This window comes from Puma concolor, chromosome C1 (genome assembly GCF_028749965.1).
Source record: "Puma concolor isolate L17-30 chromosome C1, mPumCon1.1.hap2, whole genome shotgun sequence".
NCBI classification, from domain to species: domain Eukaryota; kingdom Metazoa; phylum Chordata; class Mammalia; order Carnivora; family Felidae; genus Puma; species Puma concolor.
In genome coordinates, this window is record NC_141674.1 from 151,678,070 (window position 1) to 151,699,327 (window position 21,258).

The window sequence follows — 21,258 nt, forward strand, 5'->3', positions numbered from 1 at the left end:
CTAGGGGCGCCTGGGTGGCGCAGTCGGTTAAGCGTCCGACTTCAGCCAGGTCACGATCTCGCGGTCCGTGAGTTCGAGCCCCGCGTCGGGCTCTGGGCTGATGGCTCAGAGCCTGGAGCCTGTTTCCGATTCTGTGTCTCCCTCTCTCTCTGCCCCTCCCCCGTTCATGCTCTGTCTCTCTCTGTCCCAAAAATAAATAAACGTTGAAAAAAAAAAAAAAATTAAAAAAAAAAAAAAAAAAAAAAGATATTTCTAGAATTTGGTGGGGGAGAGGCAGGGAAGGCTCACCCAATTTTTCATTTGTACCTAATATGTTATACTCTCTGAACTCTGCTGCTTACTTGCTATGTTATGAAACCTGACGTTTTCTCTGAAAAATTTTTCTATCAAAGATGGGTGTCTTTTATTTTCTCTCTCCCATTTTGTCAGCAGTGGTGTGATTTTTGTATTCCAACTCAGTTTTCCTCTGAGTAATTCCATAACGGCCATATTGGATGGGTTTACTCAGTACTTCTATCCCTAATTGCTCTTCACTATTTAACATTAAGGACAGTGTGTTTCCCTATACGTTGCATCCACATAATGTTGCTCACTGACTTGTCCATATTCCCCAGAAGTGTCATTTGAAATTAATTTATGCTGGATGGCCAAATAGCCATGATAACTCTTGCTTTCCTTCTTGCTGTAGCTGTTTAAACATTCTCTCCTCTCTTTTTCCATGCTGCAGCCTTGGAGTCCCAAGTCCTACCCCTAGCTCTTGCTTCGCCTCTTGTCCTAAGGACAAAGTGGTAATAACTTTTTTTCTAAAGCTGAATCTAAAACTCTCTCCTTCCTACTTTTTTGATAAATGTCTATTCTTTTTTGACATAAGAAAGATAATAGATCTTGGCATTTTATTGCTCTTTGTCAGACCTACAGTTTTGTTTTGGATTTTGCTATGTCAGGAAAGCCTTACCTCACTTTCTTTAAGATTTTATCTTGCCCTAAGATTTTTGATGCTAAGGAGAACAGCCTTATATTAAAAAAAAAAGGGGGGGGGAATGAAGATTAGAAATAGGAACTATATTTGAGGAAAAGGTAATTAGGTTAGGTTTTAAAACTCGGTCTACAGTAGATAACAGAACAAGTGAAAATCCATTGGCTCAAAAGAGATGAGAGTGGTTATCAAGAGAGAGGATAGGCCTGAAAATACAGACTGTAGGAAATGAATACTCAATAGAATTGACATGAGAATGAATGATAAGAAAAGTATATAATGAGAGAAGAACAGTGTACCCATGTCTGAACCTTAGAGAATGTCCACATTTATGGCCTAGGAAGAGAAGCCAATGAAAATATCAAACTTTAAGTAGAAAACCTAAATAGCATGTTATACTGGTAGCCAAAAAATGTTTCAAGGAGGAGGATATGGTCAGTAGTGTGAAATACTGTCAAATGAGCAGTGAACAAAATGAGAGTTTTAAGAGAAGCCTTTGGATTAGTGATGAAGACATCTCTGGAAAACCATGGTAAATCTCAGAAGAATGAAGGGATTAAAAAAAAACAAACCCTGAGTTTGCTAGTTGGAGCTTCTGTTACAGAAGAATGAGTACTTAACCATCCCTCTACAAATAACAGTATTAACTCTAGCAACATATACAAGAACAACTCCCTGAGAAACTGGACACTGAACTTTGCATATTTTAGAGAGGAGTCAAAATGTGGAGCAAGTAATCAGTTCAGAGTAAATTCCCAGTTTTCTATAGTTTTGTCCTGAGAATGGCCATAGTTGCAGTGGCTGAAATTCCAATAGAAAGCCCACCATCCTTCAGGCTGGAAGAATCAGGAAAGAGAATGAGTTCAGAAGAAGCATAGCCACCAGGGAGAGGGAAGGACCCCCAAAGAGGAGAGAGCCAGAGAAGGAAGGAGAACCATAAGCTCTGTGTTTAGATTCAGCTCAAGTTTCTGGCTGTTCCCAGAGCCCATGGATGTGCTGAGCAAATAAAGCAGTTTGCAGCTAAAGCTTAAAAAGGACTGATCTGAAATCTGAACTACCCTTCTTGAAAGGAGTGACAGTTTGGAATCTAAGCCTAACCAAGTGCCTGCAAAAACAAAATCATCACCACTTTTGGCACCATGTAGCATAACGTCTCCACAACGTATTCAGTGTTCAGGGTACAGTCCAAAATTACTCAACATGTGGAGAGTCAGTAAAACGTGACCCACTTTCTTTTTTTTTTAAATTTTTTTTTTTCAACGTTTATTTATTTTTGGGACAGAGAGAGACAGAGCATGAACAGGGGAGGGGCAGAGAGAGGGAGACATAGAATCGGAAACAGGCTCCAGGCTCTGAGCCATCAGCCCAGAGCCTGACGCGGGGCTCGAACTCACGGAGCGCGAGATCGTGACCTGGCTGAAGCCGGACGCTTAACCGACTGCGCCACCCAGGCGCCCCACGTGACCCACTTTCAAGGGAACACACCAACTCTGAGTAGATCTAGATAGTGAAATTATCAGGCAAGGGTTTTAAATCAGCTACTAAAACTATGCCTAGTCCTCTACTGGGAGATGAGAAGTCAGGAAGAGAGTTCAGGTTTTGAGAGGATAGAATTAACAAGAAGATACCTCATTGTCATTCTTTGTCAAATGGCTAACTTCTAATAGTAAGTTTGAGAAATATTTGAACTGTGAAGTTTTGGTTAAGAAAAACTATTGCCAGATTACTTCTGTCAGCAAGTGAACTGGTTTGACAGAATTTGGGTAAATCTATCTGGGTTATTTTTAAATGTAAATTTCTACTTGGACATTCTTGAGCGCACACACACACACACACACACACACAGCCATACCAAAGGTTTTTTCCCAGGCAAAATTTAAACATCAAAACTTGGCTTATCACTAGTCAGTGAAAAATGTATTTGTTGTATGACAAGTTTTAGAAGCTTAAAATTAGTTTGCATTGGTACAGTGTGTAAATGTCACCATTCTATATCTACCTCACCATGCTAGATACCCACTACTGAACTTCTCTGGCAGCCAAGCCCTCTCTCAACTGGAGAAGTTAAGATCATACAGTGATAAGGGTTCCAACTGCAGCTACCCCACGTACCGAACTGTAGGCAAATCATTTACCTCTCCAAAGCCTTATTTGCTACAGCAAACTTTAAAATTAAAGTACCTAATTTACAAGATTATGTGGATTAAGTTAAATAATTAATATATACAAGTTGCTTAAGTAACAGCTACTTTCATGAAGGTATTTTCTGTTTACCATGACAATGCTGTAACATTAAATTTGTGGCTAATGAAGAGGGTTTTCCCACATCAGTTTGTTTTAAATGTAGTGTTTGGAGAAGGGGTGAGGGGAATGGGTTATCTTATTTTTTTTTTAAGTGGTCGTTTAAGGTATTCATTTTCTATTTTTCATAAAAAGGCATCCCCACAATTCAATATTTCTTCCTGTTAAGAAAATAAATTCAGGGGTGCCTGGGTGACTCAGTTAGTTAAACATCTGACTCTTGATTTCAGCTCAGGTCGAGATCTCACAGTTCGTGGGATCGAGCCCTGCGTCGGGCTCTCCAAGAAATTCAGAAAGATGTGTGCAGAAGGAACCTAATACACAGTGAAGACTCCAAAGGCAGATGATAGGAAAGTATTAATCTCACTCTGCTTCAAATTAACATAATAGAATTGAAACCATAGTCGTTGTGTTACTACTAGTAAAGGATTTTAACTTTTTTAAAAGAATACTGTAGAATTGATAGTGATTTGGGGGTATTTATATTAAACCAGAATCCTGTAAAGATCTTGGAAGTAATTGGGGTATTTAACTTCATGCTTATATTGTTTATTTTATTGCTGCTTCCTTCAGAACTCTGGAATGGATCCCATTTTGCCTTGAAATTGTTCCTGCACTGGCAGTGGGTTTACCTGGCATACTCTGCCATGCCAAGCAGATGAGACTCATAGGATTTGTGTTCCTCTTGCTTTGCTAGATTTTCAATAATATTAATGAGGGTGAGAGAACCATAGATTTCACACGGCCGCAAATACTCATAAATACAATTTTCTTGTATTTTTTGTTTACCTTTTACTATGCTTTTGTACTTTCATCAGATCTCTTTTTTTGTAATTTTTTGTTCGCGTTTCCACCTTAATCTCTTTTGTCATAGCCCTATTCTCACTTTCTCCCTATTTAGATCATATTCAGTGCTTGACTTTACCATATCTTTGTCTAAATATATCTAAAACTGGTAAGAAAATACTCAACCTTAGTTTCTCCTTTCATTTCATTCTTACTTTCAGTAACCTAAGTGATAAGTAAATTATTTTCAGTTTCTTTTTACGCTGCTCATTTATTTCTCCTTTTTCTGTAGAAAACTTTATCAAGCTAGTATTTATAACTATTCCACAGTTTATATTTCCTTTACTAATCCATCCTATCTCACCTTGGCTCATTTCTTGAATTATATTGTTCCAAGTAAGAGCGTAGTTCTCTTTTCTGTTTTAAAAGCATAATTCTATTGGGGCACCTGGGTGGCTCAGTAGGTTAAGCATCCGACTTCAGCTCAGGTCATGATCTCACAGTTCGTGATTTCGAGCCTGGCGTGGGGCTCTGTGCTGAGAGCTTGGAGCCTGCTTTAAATTTTGTGTCTCCCTCTCTTTGCCACCCCCCTGCTCACACTCTGTCTCTCCCTCTCAAAAAAAAAAAAAAAAAAGTGTGTGTGTGTATGTATATATATCTATAACATTTTTAAGTTAAAAAAATAAAGTAAAATAAAAGAATAATTCTATTAGGCCTCATCCAGAAACAAAATCCAATAGTGGCTACATACAGTTGCTTGAGCCACCTAAAAATAAATATTCCTTCTGCATCTTAACTAAATTTTAGAGGACATCTTTGATAGGAACACTGGAATAGAATGATAGTCATTGCTGTAGTTCAAATATGTATCATTGCAAACTTACCACCTTTATTCAATATTAGCCTTTTAAAGTTTAAATTTCATATGAGAAAGTATACATTGTATTAATGAATTTAGTATTATCTTTAAAAGTTGCATAACAATTTAATTCTGCTGACTTCAGTTGCTTAAAATTTTTAAGAAAAAAAAATGATTTTGAGTCTAAATTTTATTGCATTTCCCCCCCAGCTTTATAGAGGTATAATTGACAAATAAAAGTTGCATAGGGGCGCCTGGGTGGCTCAGTCAGTTAAGCATGCAATTTCAGTTCAGGTCATGATCTCACAGTTCATGGGTCCGAGCCCACATCGGACTCTGTGCTGACAGCTTGGAGCCTAGAGCCTGGTTCAGATTCTGTGTCTACCTCTCTCTCTGCCCCTCCCTCGCTCACACTCTATCTCTCTCTCTGTCTCTCTCTCTCTCAAAAATAAGTAAACATTTAAAAAATTTTCATTGTATATGTTTTTAGTATATATGGTGCTTTGATACATATATACATTATGAAATGATTACCATAGTCAAGCCAACATATCCATCATTTTACGTGGTTATCTTTTTTTCCATTGTGATGAATACATATAAGATTTATTTTATTAGCAAGTTTCAAGTGTACAGTGTAATAGTATTAACTATAATCATCATGCTCTATATTAGATCTTCAGAACTTATCCTGCATAACTGAAACTTTCTACTCTTTGACCAACATCCCCCCCCATTTCCCCCACCCCGAAACCCTGGCAACCACCATTCTACTCCCCACTTCCATGATTTTGGCTTCTTTGGATTCCATATATAAGTGAGATCATGCAAATTTGTCTTTCTGTGCCTGCCTTATGTCATGCAGCATGATGTCCTCCAGGTTCATCCATGTTTTCTCAAATGACCTGATTTCCTTCCTTTTTTAAGGTTGATCTATTTATTATGTATGTGTGTGGATATAGATATATATAGATATATAGTTAGGGACACTGACTCCCCACATAGTTGAAAATCCACATCTAACTTTTGGCTTCCCCAAATCATAGCTACTAATAGCCTACTATTGACCAGAAGCCTTACTGTTATCAGTTGACTAACACATATTTTGCATATGTATTATATATTGTATTCTTATAATAAAATAAGCTAGACAAAAGAAAATATTAAGAAAATCGTAAGGAAAATACATTTACAGTACTGCCCTGTATTTGTTGAAAAAATCTGCATAGAAGTGGGCCTGCACAGTTCAAACTGATATGGTTCAAGACTCAACTGTACTATATATATATGTATGTATACACACACACTACATTTTCTTTAGCATTCATCCATTTACAGACACTTAAGTTAAATCCATATTTTGGTTATTGTGAGTCATTTCTTTATTTTTCAAATCAGTTTATAAAAGGAATAAAATACTTTCACTTTTGTGCTAAATATTTTATAAAGGCAAGAATTAGGGAAAGTGTACATTTCTTTCTTTAAGATGCTGATATCTGCCAGATCCCAGACCAACACAAAAATGTTTTCCATTATCTGTGCATTAAGAATAAACCTGGTTTTCGACTAACAAAAATATTAGCCGCTTTTTCTTTTTCCTTCTTAAGTATCATTGCATATTCAGCTGGCCCTGGAGCATATATTTTTAATATGATACCCATCTATGAGAAACTTAAATTGATTTACACTAAAACAAAATTCTCCCAATTCACATAAGAGGCAATTTAAGGAATCATTTCACAACATCTTTCAACTGTTTCAAATGGGTTTATCGTAATGATTTAGTTGAATGACTTCTCCAGCGCCATAGTGGAAGTGTAAATGAAAAGTACGACGTGTAAAGCTCTTATTTCAGTATTCATTCCACAACTTCGGCATTTCCAAACTAGTACTTGGAACAGTTTATAATGTTAAGTATTTTAAGTTTTAGTACCTCAAAATAAACTCATTTGTTGAATGATTTAACGTTTAAAATCTCCTAAAATATAATGTTCAAAGTTCCCTTGCTTTCTTATTTGAAGTCGCAGTAACTTCAGCTTCCTGCAGTGCAGGGTCCGCCTGGATAATATTTGAGAATAGAACGAAAACTACAAGTTACCTCCTTTAATGTTTATTTACTCTCTGGGATGTTCAACAAACTGCATAGTCTTTATTAAGTAAATTAACTTGGCATTGAAAAGCAAGTCTTGAGTTTCTGGGAGAAATGTTGGAGCTGCCATTGACTACACTAATTCTACATCCTTTGAGGTATAAATGATTGTTTTCAGAAAGTTGTGTCAGATAGCTACAATGGAAAATAGCATTGACATGCTACACCCATTCTAGATAAAACCCTGCTTCACAGTGTCGGAGAACTGTTTGCCAATTTTGTTGTTTGTTTGCAGAGCTAACATGTTAAAAGGCCCCTTTTAAAATTTTTTCTTAGGATGCTGGAAACCTAAAATTTTCATTTGAACTATATCAAGAGATGTATTTGGTGTGAATGATAGAAGATGCAGTGTATTGTGTAGTACAATCGTAGTATTTTTCTTCAATAACAGTAACAAAGATAACAGTAAGCAGGGCTGTATTCCTAATCCCAAAGAAGCTGAAGACCTTAAATTTACATACTTTGTGGAAATTTCTTAATAAGAGAGTCCTCCCTTTACCCCCTACCAATACACCTGAGGAGTCTTTTCTGGATAAATTAATTCACCCACACCAGTTATCAAATCTAAACGACAAACAAGTAGGTTGTCACAGGTTATTTACCAAACCATACACAAGTTTATCATTCTTTTCCTGTCTTTTCCTTCACCTTCTTCTCATCGCCACCCCCACCCCCTCAATTTTTAAGGTTTCTTTTTAACATAAGAAGCAATCATTCCAAGTACTGATTCCAAAATCAGTACTTTGGAACTGGAATAGTCTTCACTACTTTATGTAAATATCTTCATTTTTAGGTTTAAAATTAGAGTACAGTTAATCCTTGAACAACACAAGTTTGAACTGATTGGGTCCACTTATATGTGGATTTTTCCCCATAAACACACTACACTACTGTAAATGTAATTTTCTCTTCTTCGTGATTCTTGTAATAACATTTTCTTTTCTCTAGCTAACTTTATTGTAAGAATACAGTATGTAATATATATAACATACAAAATATGTGTTAACTATTTATGTTATTGTAAGGCTTCTGGTCAATAGTAGGCTATTAGTAATTAAGTTTTGGGGGAGTCAGAAGTTATACATGGGTTTTATACATGGGGGTTGGCACTTCTAACCCCATAGTTCAAGGGTCAACTGTGCTTCTTTTTGGTTCTTTCTGGCTTGTGATAAAATAATTTTGTTTCATATTCAGGATTTCTAGTAGTAAATTTTAAAAGAAGATTAGTCATTTTATTTAATCACATATTATGATTTGTTTAACATTAAATTGCCAAGTGTTTCTATTCTCTTAATATTACCTCTTCTCTGATTTTGTTGATACAGATTTAATATAATATCTTTTATTTTATTTATTTTTTTTTTTATTTTTTTTTCAACATTTTTATTTATTTTTTTTGGGACAGAGAGAGACAGAGCATGAACGGGGGAGGGGCAGAGAGAGAGGGAGACACAGAATCGGAAACAGGCTCCAGGCTCCGAGCCATCAGCCCAGAGCCTGACGCGGGGCTCGAACTCACGGACTGCGAGATCGTGACCTGGCTGAAGTCGGACGCTTAACCGACTGCGCCACCCAGGCACCCCTTATTTTATTTTTTTTAAGTAAACTCTACACCCAACATGGGGCTTGAACTCATGATCCCCACGATCAAGAGTCTACATGCTCTACTGACTGAGCCAGCCAGGCACCCCTTAATATAGTATCTTTTCAAAGTTTGCTTTCCTACTTATAGCATCCTGAATGATTGGCTATCTTTAAAATGTCGCCTCTCTTCCTAGTACACACTAAAATCCACTGAGTGTTTTTTAATTGCACATAACACTAAAGAAAAACCTTGTCTACTGCTTTTAAAAACAAACTGTGAATGTGAAAATGTCTTCTGATGTGACTGCTTTGTAAGCTCAGTAAAACACTTTTCATCCAGAAGAAGACCTGGCCTAAGTGTTTGCCAGACAAAAAGTATGCAGCAGCAAATGATCTTTTTGTTACCTCAGTCTGACAACATAATATATAAAATCACAAATTGTTTGGGTTGCTGAGATTTCATTTTACTAATTAAAGGAATACTCTATTTTAGAAATGTTAAGCCAACACTGGTATTTAGAAAAAGCTGGAGAAGTAGAGCAATAAACTGAAATAAATTGGAGAAGATACTAATTTAAAAAAACAAACTGGAATCAAGTCTTTTTCTTAAAGAACAAATGAGACTCCTAAGAAACTGAAGGAACTTTTCGAAAAGCAAGATTAAAAGAGTTATACTCAGATGACAAGAAACAATGAAGTAAAATCATCCACTTTAATAATGGCTACAATGATCTTAAATCTTAAAAAGTCACTAAATATAAATGACCACTGGTTTCATTTGAACTTAAACAAGACCTATGCAGGTTTGGTAGAATTATAATTTATGATTGTATAATATTAAGACTTCTTCAAATCTTTGTATTTGTCAATTTGTGACTTTAGAACATACACAGAGTTTTCTAAGTATGATTAAAGATTTTTTAAAAATCTAAACCATACAGTGGATGTATTACATGTTTTTTAATGTTGACTTTTAAATGTCAGAATGAATGTAATACCAGAATAAGCCACAGGGTGGGAGTGAAAGGCAAGAACTTAGCTTCAGAAAGTAGCTTAAATACATCATGGCACTATCTGTAAAATGCTTGTTAAATGCTAAGGTGCTGTAGCCTGGTTTTCTTTCTTCCTCTCTACATAGCTGCATTCCTCAGCAAAGAATCTATAACAAAATACAAAGACATTAATTTAAACCTATAGACCAATAATGGAAAAGAAGTAAATACACACACATACACAGATTTTTTTTTTCCTGGTTTCTGGTCATGTCAGGTGCTTCTTAAATTGTCAGTACTGGAAATAGTAATTACAGAAGTTGCCTGAAATACTTCTTGTCTCCATCCTATTTTTCTGCCTCAGTTTTCCTTTTTCCCTGATGATTCTTATTTAAAGAAAAGAAAGATATGTATCTGTAAGCTACCTACATATATGTTTCAATGACGGAGGTGAATTTTCCATTGTATTTTCTGTTAACCTATTCTCATTTGAGTTTAGAAGCAATTTAAATTGGTGATTATTTTGTATCTTTAAGGTAAGAAGACAAGAGGTTTCTTCTCCTAGAAAAGAAACTTCACCAAGGAGTCTTGGCATTCCTTTATTCCATGAAAGGTATTAATATTTCAATAGACCAAGTGTTATGGCCATATTATGTTATATGGACAGATCTTAACGTAAACATTATCGAAATGAGGAACATTTCATTTTCTTCTATTTAAGATGTTTACTGAGAACAAAAATCCATGTATTAAAATTTCTAATGTGAGAATGAGACAGCCAGCAAAAGTGTGATTTATAAATAAGTAGATATGCTAGTCTGTGCTACATCTATGTATTAGAACTTTTAACTTACTGCTTACTTTGTGCCTTTGTGCCTGGCTCTCCAAACATTAGAGTAGTTCTCTGGGACATTTTCTAGGATTTTAAAATAATTTTTTGACTTTAACCTTTCAGTAATTATTTTGTGGTACATAAAATGGTGCTATGTAAATTTAATGACAATAGAAAATATTTAAACATAAAGCTTCATATTTTAAAATATTCATTTCTAGGGCTTATATAGAGAAGACTTTCCAGGATCTAAAAGAAGAATTTCACAGAATATGCATGCTAGCAAAAGCACAAAAAGACCACTTAAGCAAACTTAATGTACCAGCCACTGCAACTGGTAAGGTTTGATTTAACACACAGTACTATTAACTTGATTGATTTAAATGTATTTCTTTTTGATCGTAAAAATATTTCGAAATGCTTGTTAAGTGCTAAGGATCTGCAATTTGCGCCTCCTACCACTTATAATGGGTAAGTGCTGTTAAAGTTCTGTACTGTATTACATTATCTAATGATTGGCTTTTTTCTCTCTTTATTGTGTGTGGGGCTATGTAGAGTGACTTGAGTGATGTAATTACTAATCATCTTAATGAGAAGTCCCACCTTGCAAAGGGTACAAAATAAATATGGGAAATATGTCTCAAAGTTTTCAGTTGCTATGTGGGGGGGTTAATTAAACATTAACTCATGTATTAGTAAGCAGCCTTGAAGCTGCACTACCATATATATATAAGCTAAGTAAAATTAGAACATCAGGTTTGTTTTTAACTTCTGCTTGAAAGTTCGTTGGACACTATGGATTTTTATAATTTGGTTCAAGAAATAAACATTTCACATTTCGTGAGGCTAGCCTGTTGGAGATACAAAGTACAAATTTAGTATAAAATATAACTTAAAAGGAACATCTGTTTTTACACATGTGTTGCCGTGTGTTTTTTAAAGCCTATACCCTTTCCTAAAACCCCAGACCAGGGTTTGCTTCAGCCGTGCCATATGAATAGCAAAACACCAGAGATTGAATCTGGCTACCAAGCACTTCCATAACAAAAGGAAGGTAAACTGATCATTTAAAATGATAAATTCTCCTTTACCCTTGTGATTTGAGATATTCTGCATATGGTTCCCTAGAGATGTGATTTACAGTTTTCACTCTGAAAGATGTTGCGGCAGTGCTAATGCCCCTTTAATTAAAGATCACTTTCCATCTCTTCCATCTCTTATATCTAGACTATTTAAAAATCATTTTATAGTGTAAATTCACTTTTTGCATACTACTCCTGTTTTATCTTCAGAAAAGGTACACAATATGGTGGGGAAACAAAACAGTCTTTGTAGACAGACATAATTTATTTCTTCCCCTTTTCCCCCTCCAGCTACCCAGAAAGAATGCTGATTCTTTCACCTGAATTTTTGTCTTTTTCATGAGAAATTGATCTTTTGTGTAGGCTAAAGACACTAAGTACCTCTGGAGTAAAAGAATTATTTTTATTTAAAATCTACTAGCTAAAGAGATGTAGTACATAGAACTCATAAACATGATTTTTTTTAACATCAGCATCTTATCAAAACATTGTAATGGTGATATATTCATCGTTATACAGAGAACCTACCCCATTATCAGTGGCTTAATACTTTGACCGTTTTTAAATTGTGCAGGTCTAAATCTGAGTATGTATCTGTCAACTAGGACACTGAGTGTTTAGCTTCATTTTCTTCCCCACTAAAACCGCTTCCTAATGTTATTCTTATGTTTTATAGTAAATGTGTCACAAATAATAAGTACAGCATATTCTTGAAATGTTTTAGATCTGTTGTGCCATAGACTGCAGTGAAGTTTTGCTGGGTCTAGACAAAACTCAAAATATTAAATATTATTCTGGTAGTAGTAGATCAAAAAGGGAAAGAAAGAAAAATGTTTTGGGAAAAGATGCCTATTCAGGCCTTTTAAGGATGAACATTACATTGAATAAAAATATAAGGAAAATATTTTAAATGTGGTTTGCATAATACATCTGGAAAGAACGTATTTAGCAGTATTGTCCCCATGTTATTTTTTTTGTTAAAATTTGACTTTTACCTTTAGATAAACATATAATTCATGAAAAATTGCTGAGTTAGTAGAATTGTACATTTCCTTTTTCTTTTTTCTTCTCATCCACTTATGGCAGTAGCCTTGAGAAGGGATAAAGATAAAATGTATGTTTAAGCAAATGTGGCTTCATAAAAAGTGCCATTTGGTCCATAAAGGAGAGTCCTATTTCAGGGAAGATGAAGAGAGTAGAATATAGGATCGCAACTTACAAACAACCATCAGATCTTTTTCTTTTGTCAATATACGAGGTAATTAGACTAAGAAGTAATCTAAATGGACAGCCTGTACTTAAAATTTAGAAACCTAAAAATGTTTCTCATTGTGTTTTTTGTGTCCTTGCGAAAAGAAGTGTTCTGAAAATAAACAAAATAGAAAGGCAATTTGCTCCACCTGATCATGTTTCTCAGTATAGTGTCAGGATCACAAGTGCTTTTATGCACCTCATTTAAATTTTTTTTTTTTAATGTTTATTTATTTGTGGGAGACAGACAGGGTTGGGGGAGGGGCAGAGAGAAAGGGAGACACAGAATCTGAAGCAGGCTCCAGGCTCTGAGCTGTCCGCACAGAGCCTGATGCAGGGCTCAAACCCACGAAGCACAGGATCATGACCTGGGCTGAAGTTGGACGCTCAATTGATTGAGTCACCCAGGCACCCCAAATCTTTTTTTTTTTATACTAACTCATCGCTTGAACAGATTAATTCCAAAAATTATTTTAATGTGGCTGAGGTATGCCTGCTAGCTATAAAAAAGAAAATATCTGCTTTATTATAGGTGTTTTGAGTTTCCCAGGTTTTGTTCACAAGGGAGATAGGTCATCTATTGGAAAAGAAAATCATTTCAGGGACTCTGTGTGTGTGTGTGTGTGTGTGTACATGTGTGTACATACATATACACACACATACAGTATGTTTGTCTTCTGTGTCTTCTACGTGTATGTGTGTATATGTACAGCATACAGTATGTTTGATTTAACATAATGGTTCAGAGCACAGGATCTAGATTAGGTTGCCTGGGTTCCAATGCCAGATGTACCACTCATTCATTAGCTGTGTAGCCTTGGAAGTAACTGCTCCATGTCTCAGTTTCTTCGCATGTAAAGTGGGGATAATCTAATGCCTACCACATGATTATTTTGAGTATGAAATGAATTAAGACACATAAAATGATTATAGTAGTGCATGACACATAGAAGTGCTATTGATGTTAATAGTTGTCATTAGCAGCAGCAGCAGCAGCAGATTCTTCATCGTTCTCCCTGTTCTCCTTGTGAAGATCATTTTGATAAGCATTTCCTCCTCAGGTGTTACAAAATGTAGTTACCTCAGCAGTTGATTTTCCTGATTTGTTACCTGCAGTTAGCAAATGTAATCTGCAAAGAAAGTACCGTTGCCTAGAATTCCTGCTACTGTTAAGTCTACTATCAGGAAAAACGACTACTTGAGAGTTAAAGGACTTTGAGAAACCTGCAAGGACAAAGAAATCCTACCAGACAATTGAGCTCGGTCTTTGTTACTGTACTACTTCTAGTCACAGACAGATTATCTAGTGAATGTAGATTATTACACTGGGCTGTCTTGGGAACAGAATACAAATGCATTCAGAATACATTTATTGAGGGCATACTATGTGTCAGGCACTGGGCAGGGTACTGGGGTTAAGTGGGAAACAAAGCATGGTTTAAGACCTTAAAAAATGTACTTCAGTGGGAGAAAGAACAAATACAGTACAACGTGTGTAAGCCTCGGGACACCTGTGAGTCATGCCTAACCCGGTCTTGGGGAGCTAGAGAGAACTATCCAGAGAAATTAAGTCTACATTAAGGAATGAAGGACAAGTAAGACTTTGGTAAAGAGTACTTGGAGAGGACATTCAGGCAGCCTGCACAGCTTGTGCAAAGGCCCAAAGACAGGAGAGCCTGGCTGTTTTGGAGAACTGTGCAAAGTCCATTATAGCTGGAATAAGAAGTGCAACAGTTGGGAAAGATGAGAGTATGGACAGGTAACCAGGGACCAGTCATGAACAGTTTTATATGACTTTTCTGAGGGATGAGGCTTTGGAGAGCCACGAAAAGGTTCTATGAGGAAGGTAACATGATCAGATTTGTGCTTTAGAAAAGAAATAAGGAGCAATGTAGAGAATGGATTGGCTATGAGCTAAGTTTAAAGGGCAGAGCAGCAGTTCAAAGGCTATTGTAGTAATCCAACAAGATAAGGTGGTGTGTACTAAAGAGAGGCAGTAGATATGTAAGAAGGTAAACTTGAGGATTTGGTTGCAATATACTGCAGTTGTGTCCAAACAGAAAATACCTTGTGTTGGAATGTGCTGTGGCAAAAGATAGGAAGGTGTCATGAGACTACAAGGACCAGAAGGAAAGGAACTGACGTTTGTTAAGTGCTTACTAACTTTGACAGACACTACACAAGGTGTTCTGTGTACCCCGTCTGCTTAAATCGGCCTCCTTGGGCAAGTCTCCTTTTGTGAAGATAAAACTTCTCTGATGACTACCTTTTTAAAGTGCTGATTTCTTTTTTAATCTCTACCTTCTGTCCGCTTAATGAAAATCACACATTACCAATCTCCAAACTACTGTCTTCTTAGGTAAGATTGTGGAGCACAATTTAGTGTTTTCTAATGTCTCAGGATTATCAGCATAGAGAATGCTTTGATCATTGTGTTTTTGCATTGAGAAATGTAGCCCTTATTGGCCCTACACCAGACTGTAGTGTTTTGTGAGTTCTTATATCTGCTATTTTGTTTTTCTCGTCTCCTCTCATGCTTTCAGCTCTTGTTGATATCTATATCTGTCTTCAGCAACTCCTATCCCTACCTTTTAATTTGCTGCTTCTAACCAGCTCTGAGCTAAGGGAAATATCATCAAGCTTGTTAGAATAAATCTAAAATGAGAGTAAGAGCAAAATACATATATCTGTGGGCCTTTTGGCTCTAATTCTGACTCCTCAGAAGCTCTGTTTACTTACTTTCTAGCTTTTGCCTGTGTCCTAGAGAGCTGAATTTGTTCTGGAGCTGAATTTGTTGGATGAGCAGCTTCCAGATAAATGAGCTGCAGGGGCCATGGTATCTACCTGATATCCACCTGCTATCTTCATAGGCCTTTTATATATAGATATATGTGTGTGTGTCTGTGTGTGTGTGTGTGTGTGTGTGTGTGTGTGTGTGTGTGTGTAACGGGAGAATTATATATTCATATACAGTTTTCTGTATATGCATCCCAAAATTTCATCCTTCTTTTGCCTTTACTGTCTTCTTTCTCTCCAACCCCCACCACTACCACTCCCTCACATGAATTATTGAGAATACCCAAGGGCTAGACTGATTGCTGATGTATTTTGTGACACAGTGATATTAGGGCTAATAAATGGCCGAATTCATGTCGATTCTTAACCTGTATAGTGTTATATATGCCTAGTAAGGAATTTTCTTTTTAACAACTTATTTGTCTAAGCAAGCTCACAGTTGTAGCTTCCATTACTGACAAAATGTTTAAGTGTATACACTACAAGCAAATGTTTTTTAAGCATAGAGCAGTATAACTGTGAACAAGATGCAAAGCTTACAGCAAAAGACCTAGGAAAAGACAAAGTACTTTCACTGCAACTAATAAGCTACGTTCCAGTTCACCCACTGGAGACTGCTAATAGTCCGTGGAAGGTGGTAGCAAAGGTAAAAAGTACCAGTTGTCTTCAGTTGCTATAAAAAGGAATTGTAAAAATAATATTCATCATTTTTAAGAATGATTGGAATGCAACCATTTTCCTTTTGTGTTCTTTTCCCTGCAGAAACACAGTGCTCTCTTCCTGTACAGTGTACGGATACAACAGATAAACAAGAAGAGCTGTTTAAGCCTCAGGCTAAAGATGATATAAATAGAGGTGCACCATGCATCACATCTGTCACACCGAGAGGACTGGCCCGAGATGAGGAAGATACCTCTTTCGAATCACTTTCTAAATTCAATGTCAAGTTTCCACCTATGGACAATGACTCTACTTTCTTACATAGCACTCCAGAAAGACCCAACATCCTTGGTCCTGCCACATCTGAGGCAGTGTGCCAGGATAAATTTAATATGGAGTTCAGAGACAACCCGGGAAACTTTGTTAAAACAGAAGAAACTTTATTTGAAATTCAGGGAATTGACCCCATAGCATCAGCTATACAAAACCTTAAAACAACTGACAAAACAAAACCCTCCAATCTTGTAAACACTTGTATCAGGACAACTCTGGATAGAGCTACGTGTTTGCCACCTGGAAACCATAACACATTATATGTAAATACATTACCACTTCAGGACCCACCCGATGCACCTTTTCCTTCACTTGATTCCCCAGGAAAAGCTATCCGAGGACCACAGCAGGTAACTGTTTTGCATTAAAAATATATTATGCATGAACATATATTTTACCATACATGCACAGACATGCATCTTTTTTAGGTTATCAGATATTCCTTTTGAACTAATGACTGGTTAAAGTTAAGACTTAAAAAAAAAATCCAAGTCCTATAATAAATGACATGAAATTATAGAAGATACTCGTCTTCTATAGTACAGCTCTATTATAAAGTACCTTAAAATTTAGGGAACATTTTTAAAAAATACATGTCAGCCTAATCCATAGCTAGTATGTGTCACTTTCTTAGTCCCTTATTCAAAGCTTTTTACTCAGCACCAGTGTTACAATAGGATTCTTTGTTAAATTTCATACTGGGAAACAAATGGCATTTTTTAAATTAAAAAGTTTGTGTATATCATACTCATCTTTAAAAGAATGCTTTTCATAAGTAAATAATTGCATTGCATATTTTTATATATGAAAATAAGTGAACTGTCTTTCGTCTAATACTCTGTTACATTGTCAGTTATACAGTACGCAGATCTGTAGGGTTTGGTTTCTAATCTGGCAATGAATATGCAGCCTAATACATTTTTTAAATGGCCTCTGCATATGTATGATTTTAATCAAACACTTCGATGTTTTTAAAGCTTGCAGCCCCCCAGTCCACTACTACCCTCCCATTTATTCAGGTTCTATCAGACAATGGTGCTTTTATTTAAAAAAAATAATAATAATAATGCCTGAAGGCAAATGAAAAATATATCATTGTTACAATAAGCAAAAGCCTGTGAAAATACTGACTGGTGTAAATATCTATATAATTTGCAAACATTTGTTTAATTTCTTTTTGCCTTGAGATACTTATTTTAAAAAAATCCAACACCTTGATGGATACCTTTTGGCTTTATAAGTGCTGTATAGGTTACAGACTTACATCAGCATACAAAGGAGGCAGTAGTCAAGCTGTGGCATATTTTAGTAGTGGGGAAAAACTAGGCATCTCTGACAATCAGCTTTAATTATAAACTCACTTATGTTCTACATTGTGCCTTATTTCACATCATAGTCTCAGTTATAGTTACTACTAAATGAAACAAATTAAACAATTTCATTTATTACAAGTAGAATTCCTGTGGAGCTGTGAAGTGCATCAGTTCTAATGCTTGTTACTTTTTTCTCCATTATATCTCCTGCTTGTTCTTTTACTAGTTAGTCTGTGTGCATTCATGTTTCAGTAGATGGCACCCTGCATTGTGCATTTGCTTTCTATGCTACAGCAAGGGAAACAGCTGGTATGTGATTACAACTTGATGGAAAAGTATTCAGCTTAAAAAATGCAGGAGAATTGGTGTTGAGCTGTCACAAGACATGGGGCATAAGGTTAGATAATTGATATTTTGGCAGAAAAGGCAAAGAAATTAGTTTGTTTGAAGGCCATGTTGCAGTTTAGGATTGAAAGAATATTTCTTAATTTTTAAAAACATTTTGCTGTTTGATTTGTATCAATAAAGCTAGTATGATAAACACAAAATTCTTGAATTGTTGGTAATGACAAAGAGAAGTGAAAATTTGGGGTTTCATGTTTCCGATTTTTATGCTATATCGATTACCACTACTTAACACCTTTTTAAACATTCAGCTATCATAACAAAGCCTAAAATTAAAATATACCTGCTTATTTTTGCTCTGTGTGATTTTATTTTCTTCATAGTTTTGCTGAGTCAGTGAGTGGGGTCCCAACTGAATTCTCTGAAAAGATCCAATCTGAACTAATAACTCCTAATAGAGAAGGATAAGGATGGACTTTGAAGATAAACTGGCAGTGGAAGATTGGCTCACCAAACTTAGAAGCTAAATTGCTTCTAAATCTATTTCTTACTGTTTTATAGATCTTAATAAGAATCATCTTTATTTATAAATAATCTTTTATTTATATCCATATCAGTTTCCCATTAAAGAGATGCATATTAATCGCTTGTACTTTTTGTTTAAACTGCAAACAGTAAAATTTAGATCTGGCTGACTCTAACTTATTTTGGCTTATATACTCACATTTATTACCACTGCTTTTTAATCATACCTTTTCTGAAGAAAATTATCTTACCCCAGATTTTAAAATACACATGTTAAATATTACTATTTTTTGTGATAAAATTGTCACTTCTCTAAAAAGCAATTGAGTCAATGTTATCATAAACCCTCTGTTCTGATATTTGAACGTATCTCGGTCTAGACAGACTTTGTATATTTACACCAACTGTACGCAGCTGTCCAGTAAAATGTTTGTAAGACAGTGATGTCGTGAAACTTAAATGCTTCAATTAGTAATACACTGTTTATTGTAAATGATTGGTTAACTAGAATGAAAGAGATTGGTTAAGGGAATGAAAACTTAACACTGTTATCAGGTGTTGGACTAATAAAAACATATTAGTAATAAGAGCCCAAAAGGTCTCTTTAAATTGACTTTTTAAGTGATTTTCCTCAAAGTATCAGAAATTAACTGTGTCAAGGTAATTTACCTATGTCAAGGTATACCAGAAAGCAAATTTTAAAAATAATTTGGTATGCAGTTCAGGAAAATAAGATATTCCAATCAAAAAATATTTATTGAGCACCTACTATTGAACTAAATGCTTTTTCTGCCCTGTTAGATATTTTTTTAGAAAGAATAAATGCAGTATTTTCACGTATTTATGTGCTGCTTATAATGGAGGTAGTTCTGTTGAATTGTGATTTTCCATAATTATTTAATTGGGCAACTGTTGACACTATTCAGTCACAAGAAAGGGGAAAGAAGGCAAAACTATGCGCTATATAGCAGGAGCAAAATAAGCCAAAAGAATGCATCCCATGTTAGATTTTGTTGAATGATTAAATATTTGAGGTTTCAAAGAAACAACTGATCAGTGGAATTTGTTTAGTACTTAAAAAATTTCGTTTCGAAAACCAAAACAACTTATTCCTATGTGTTTTATTCATTGTATATTTCCTTATAAATAGTGAAATTTAAATTGCTCTTGATCAAACTGCATGTGTACACACATCATGTCTAGTGCACTTTGTATTAATCAGAGCCCTATAACTTAAGGTTTCTGTTGTAAGACAGAAAAGATAGAATTCGATTTTTAAAAAGTCTTAATGATTGACTGTTGTGCCAAAACTACTGCTGTTATGATAACGAGTATTAAAATTTGCTGGTGGTAAAACTGGAAAAATTTTAAATATGTGAAGATAAAGTGCATGTATGTATTTTAAGTGACTTAATCAAAGTTTAGCTGGGCCCTTAATGAAAGGAAAATTGAGTTAGGTCTTCATGCTAACTCTGTAGAAAGGTAATTTGCTTTCATAGAAAGGAGTTTTGTACTTATGCACAAAACCCACTCAAAAAATTTGAATTTGAAATTTATTCTAAGTTGATTTTACCTACAAATAACAGAAGATATTTTTGTTTGTTTCCCATAGCCCGTTTGGAAGCCCTTTCCTAATCAAGACAGTGATATATCATCGGTACTAAGTGGCACAGGCTCAGAACTGCATATACCTCGAGTATGTGAATTCTGTCAAGCAGTTTTCCCACCATCCATTACATCCAGGGGGGATTTCCTCCGGCATCTTAATTCACACTTTAATGGGGAGACTTAAGATGCATTTGAAAACAGCTCCGTGTAATGATTCTATGTGATCATCAGGTTCTATGTGATGATCTTGGGTTTGTAATACTATAAATACTTGATTGAAAACTTAGTTCAAGATCGTTCATTGAAAAATAGCTATGTCACAGCTATTTGAATTTTTTCCTAAACTTATATTGTAACTTTCTTTTATTAACTTTTATGGATCATTCTGTATAAAACTGTAATTCATTGCATTCATGTTTACAGTGTTTATTACCTTAATTTATGTTTGTTTCAAATGTCTAAGCTTATTGCTTGGATTTCTAGTTAAATTTATTAAATTTGGTGATGTCAAATGTTTATAGGGTGTTTCACTTAAAAACTAGATTATTTATGCTATCGGTGATTTTTTTTTTTTAATAAACCTGTAATACAGAACAGCAGACAACATAAATGTCTAAGTAAATACCAAAACCTAAGATTTGTTACCCAGTGATAAAATCACTGGTAGGATTATTCAAACACTTCGGATTGTTTTTTCTTTTAATAATATACATGGTTTTAAATTTTACTATGTGTATAGCTACATGATGAAATGAGTTAAATATTTAAAAAGTTACTTATGTCATGATCATTAAATATGTTCTCTGTTCCTGAGTTAAAAAAAAAAAAGGAATAAATCACATTTGGGGGAAGTTTAAAACATTCAT

At 35.2% G+C, this 21,258-nt stretch overlaps 1 protein-coding gene across 5 annotated transcripts in view; it reads left to right on the plus strand.

Annotated features, from left to right (window-relative positions):
* Positions 1 to 20,678, plus strand: part of TANK (TRAF family member associated NFKB activator) — a 95,258-nt gene extending 74,580 nt beyond the window's left edge. For all 5 annotated transcript variants that reach the window (XM_025912452.2, XM_025912451.2, XM_025912450.2 and 2 more), the window contains 4 exons: positions 10,184 to 10,260; positions 10,701 to 10,816; positions 16,371 to 16,951; positions 20,397 to 20,678. In XM_025912452.2, the coding sequence (XP_025768237.1) occupies positions 10,184 to 10,260; positions 10,701 to 10,816; positions 16,371 to 16,951; positions 20,397 to 20,576 (954 nt within the window). In that variant the 3' untranslated portion in view covers positions 20,577 to 20,678. The remainder of the gene's footprint in view (positions 1 to 10,183; positions 10,261 to 10,700; positions 10,817 to 16,370; positions 16,952 to 20,396) is intronic.
* Positions 20,679 to 21,258: the final 580 nt, after the last annotated feature.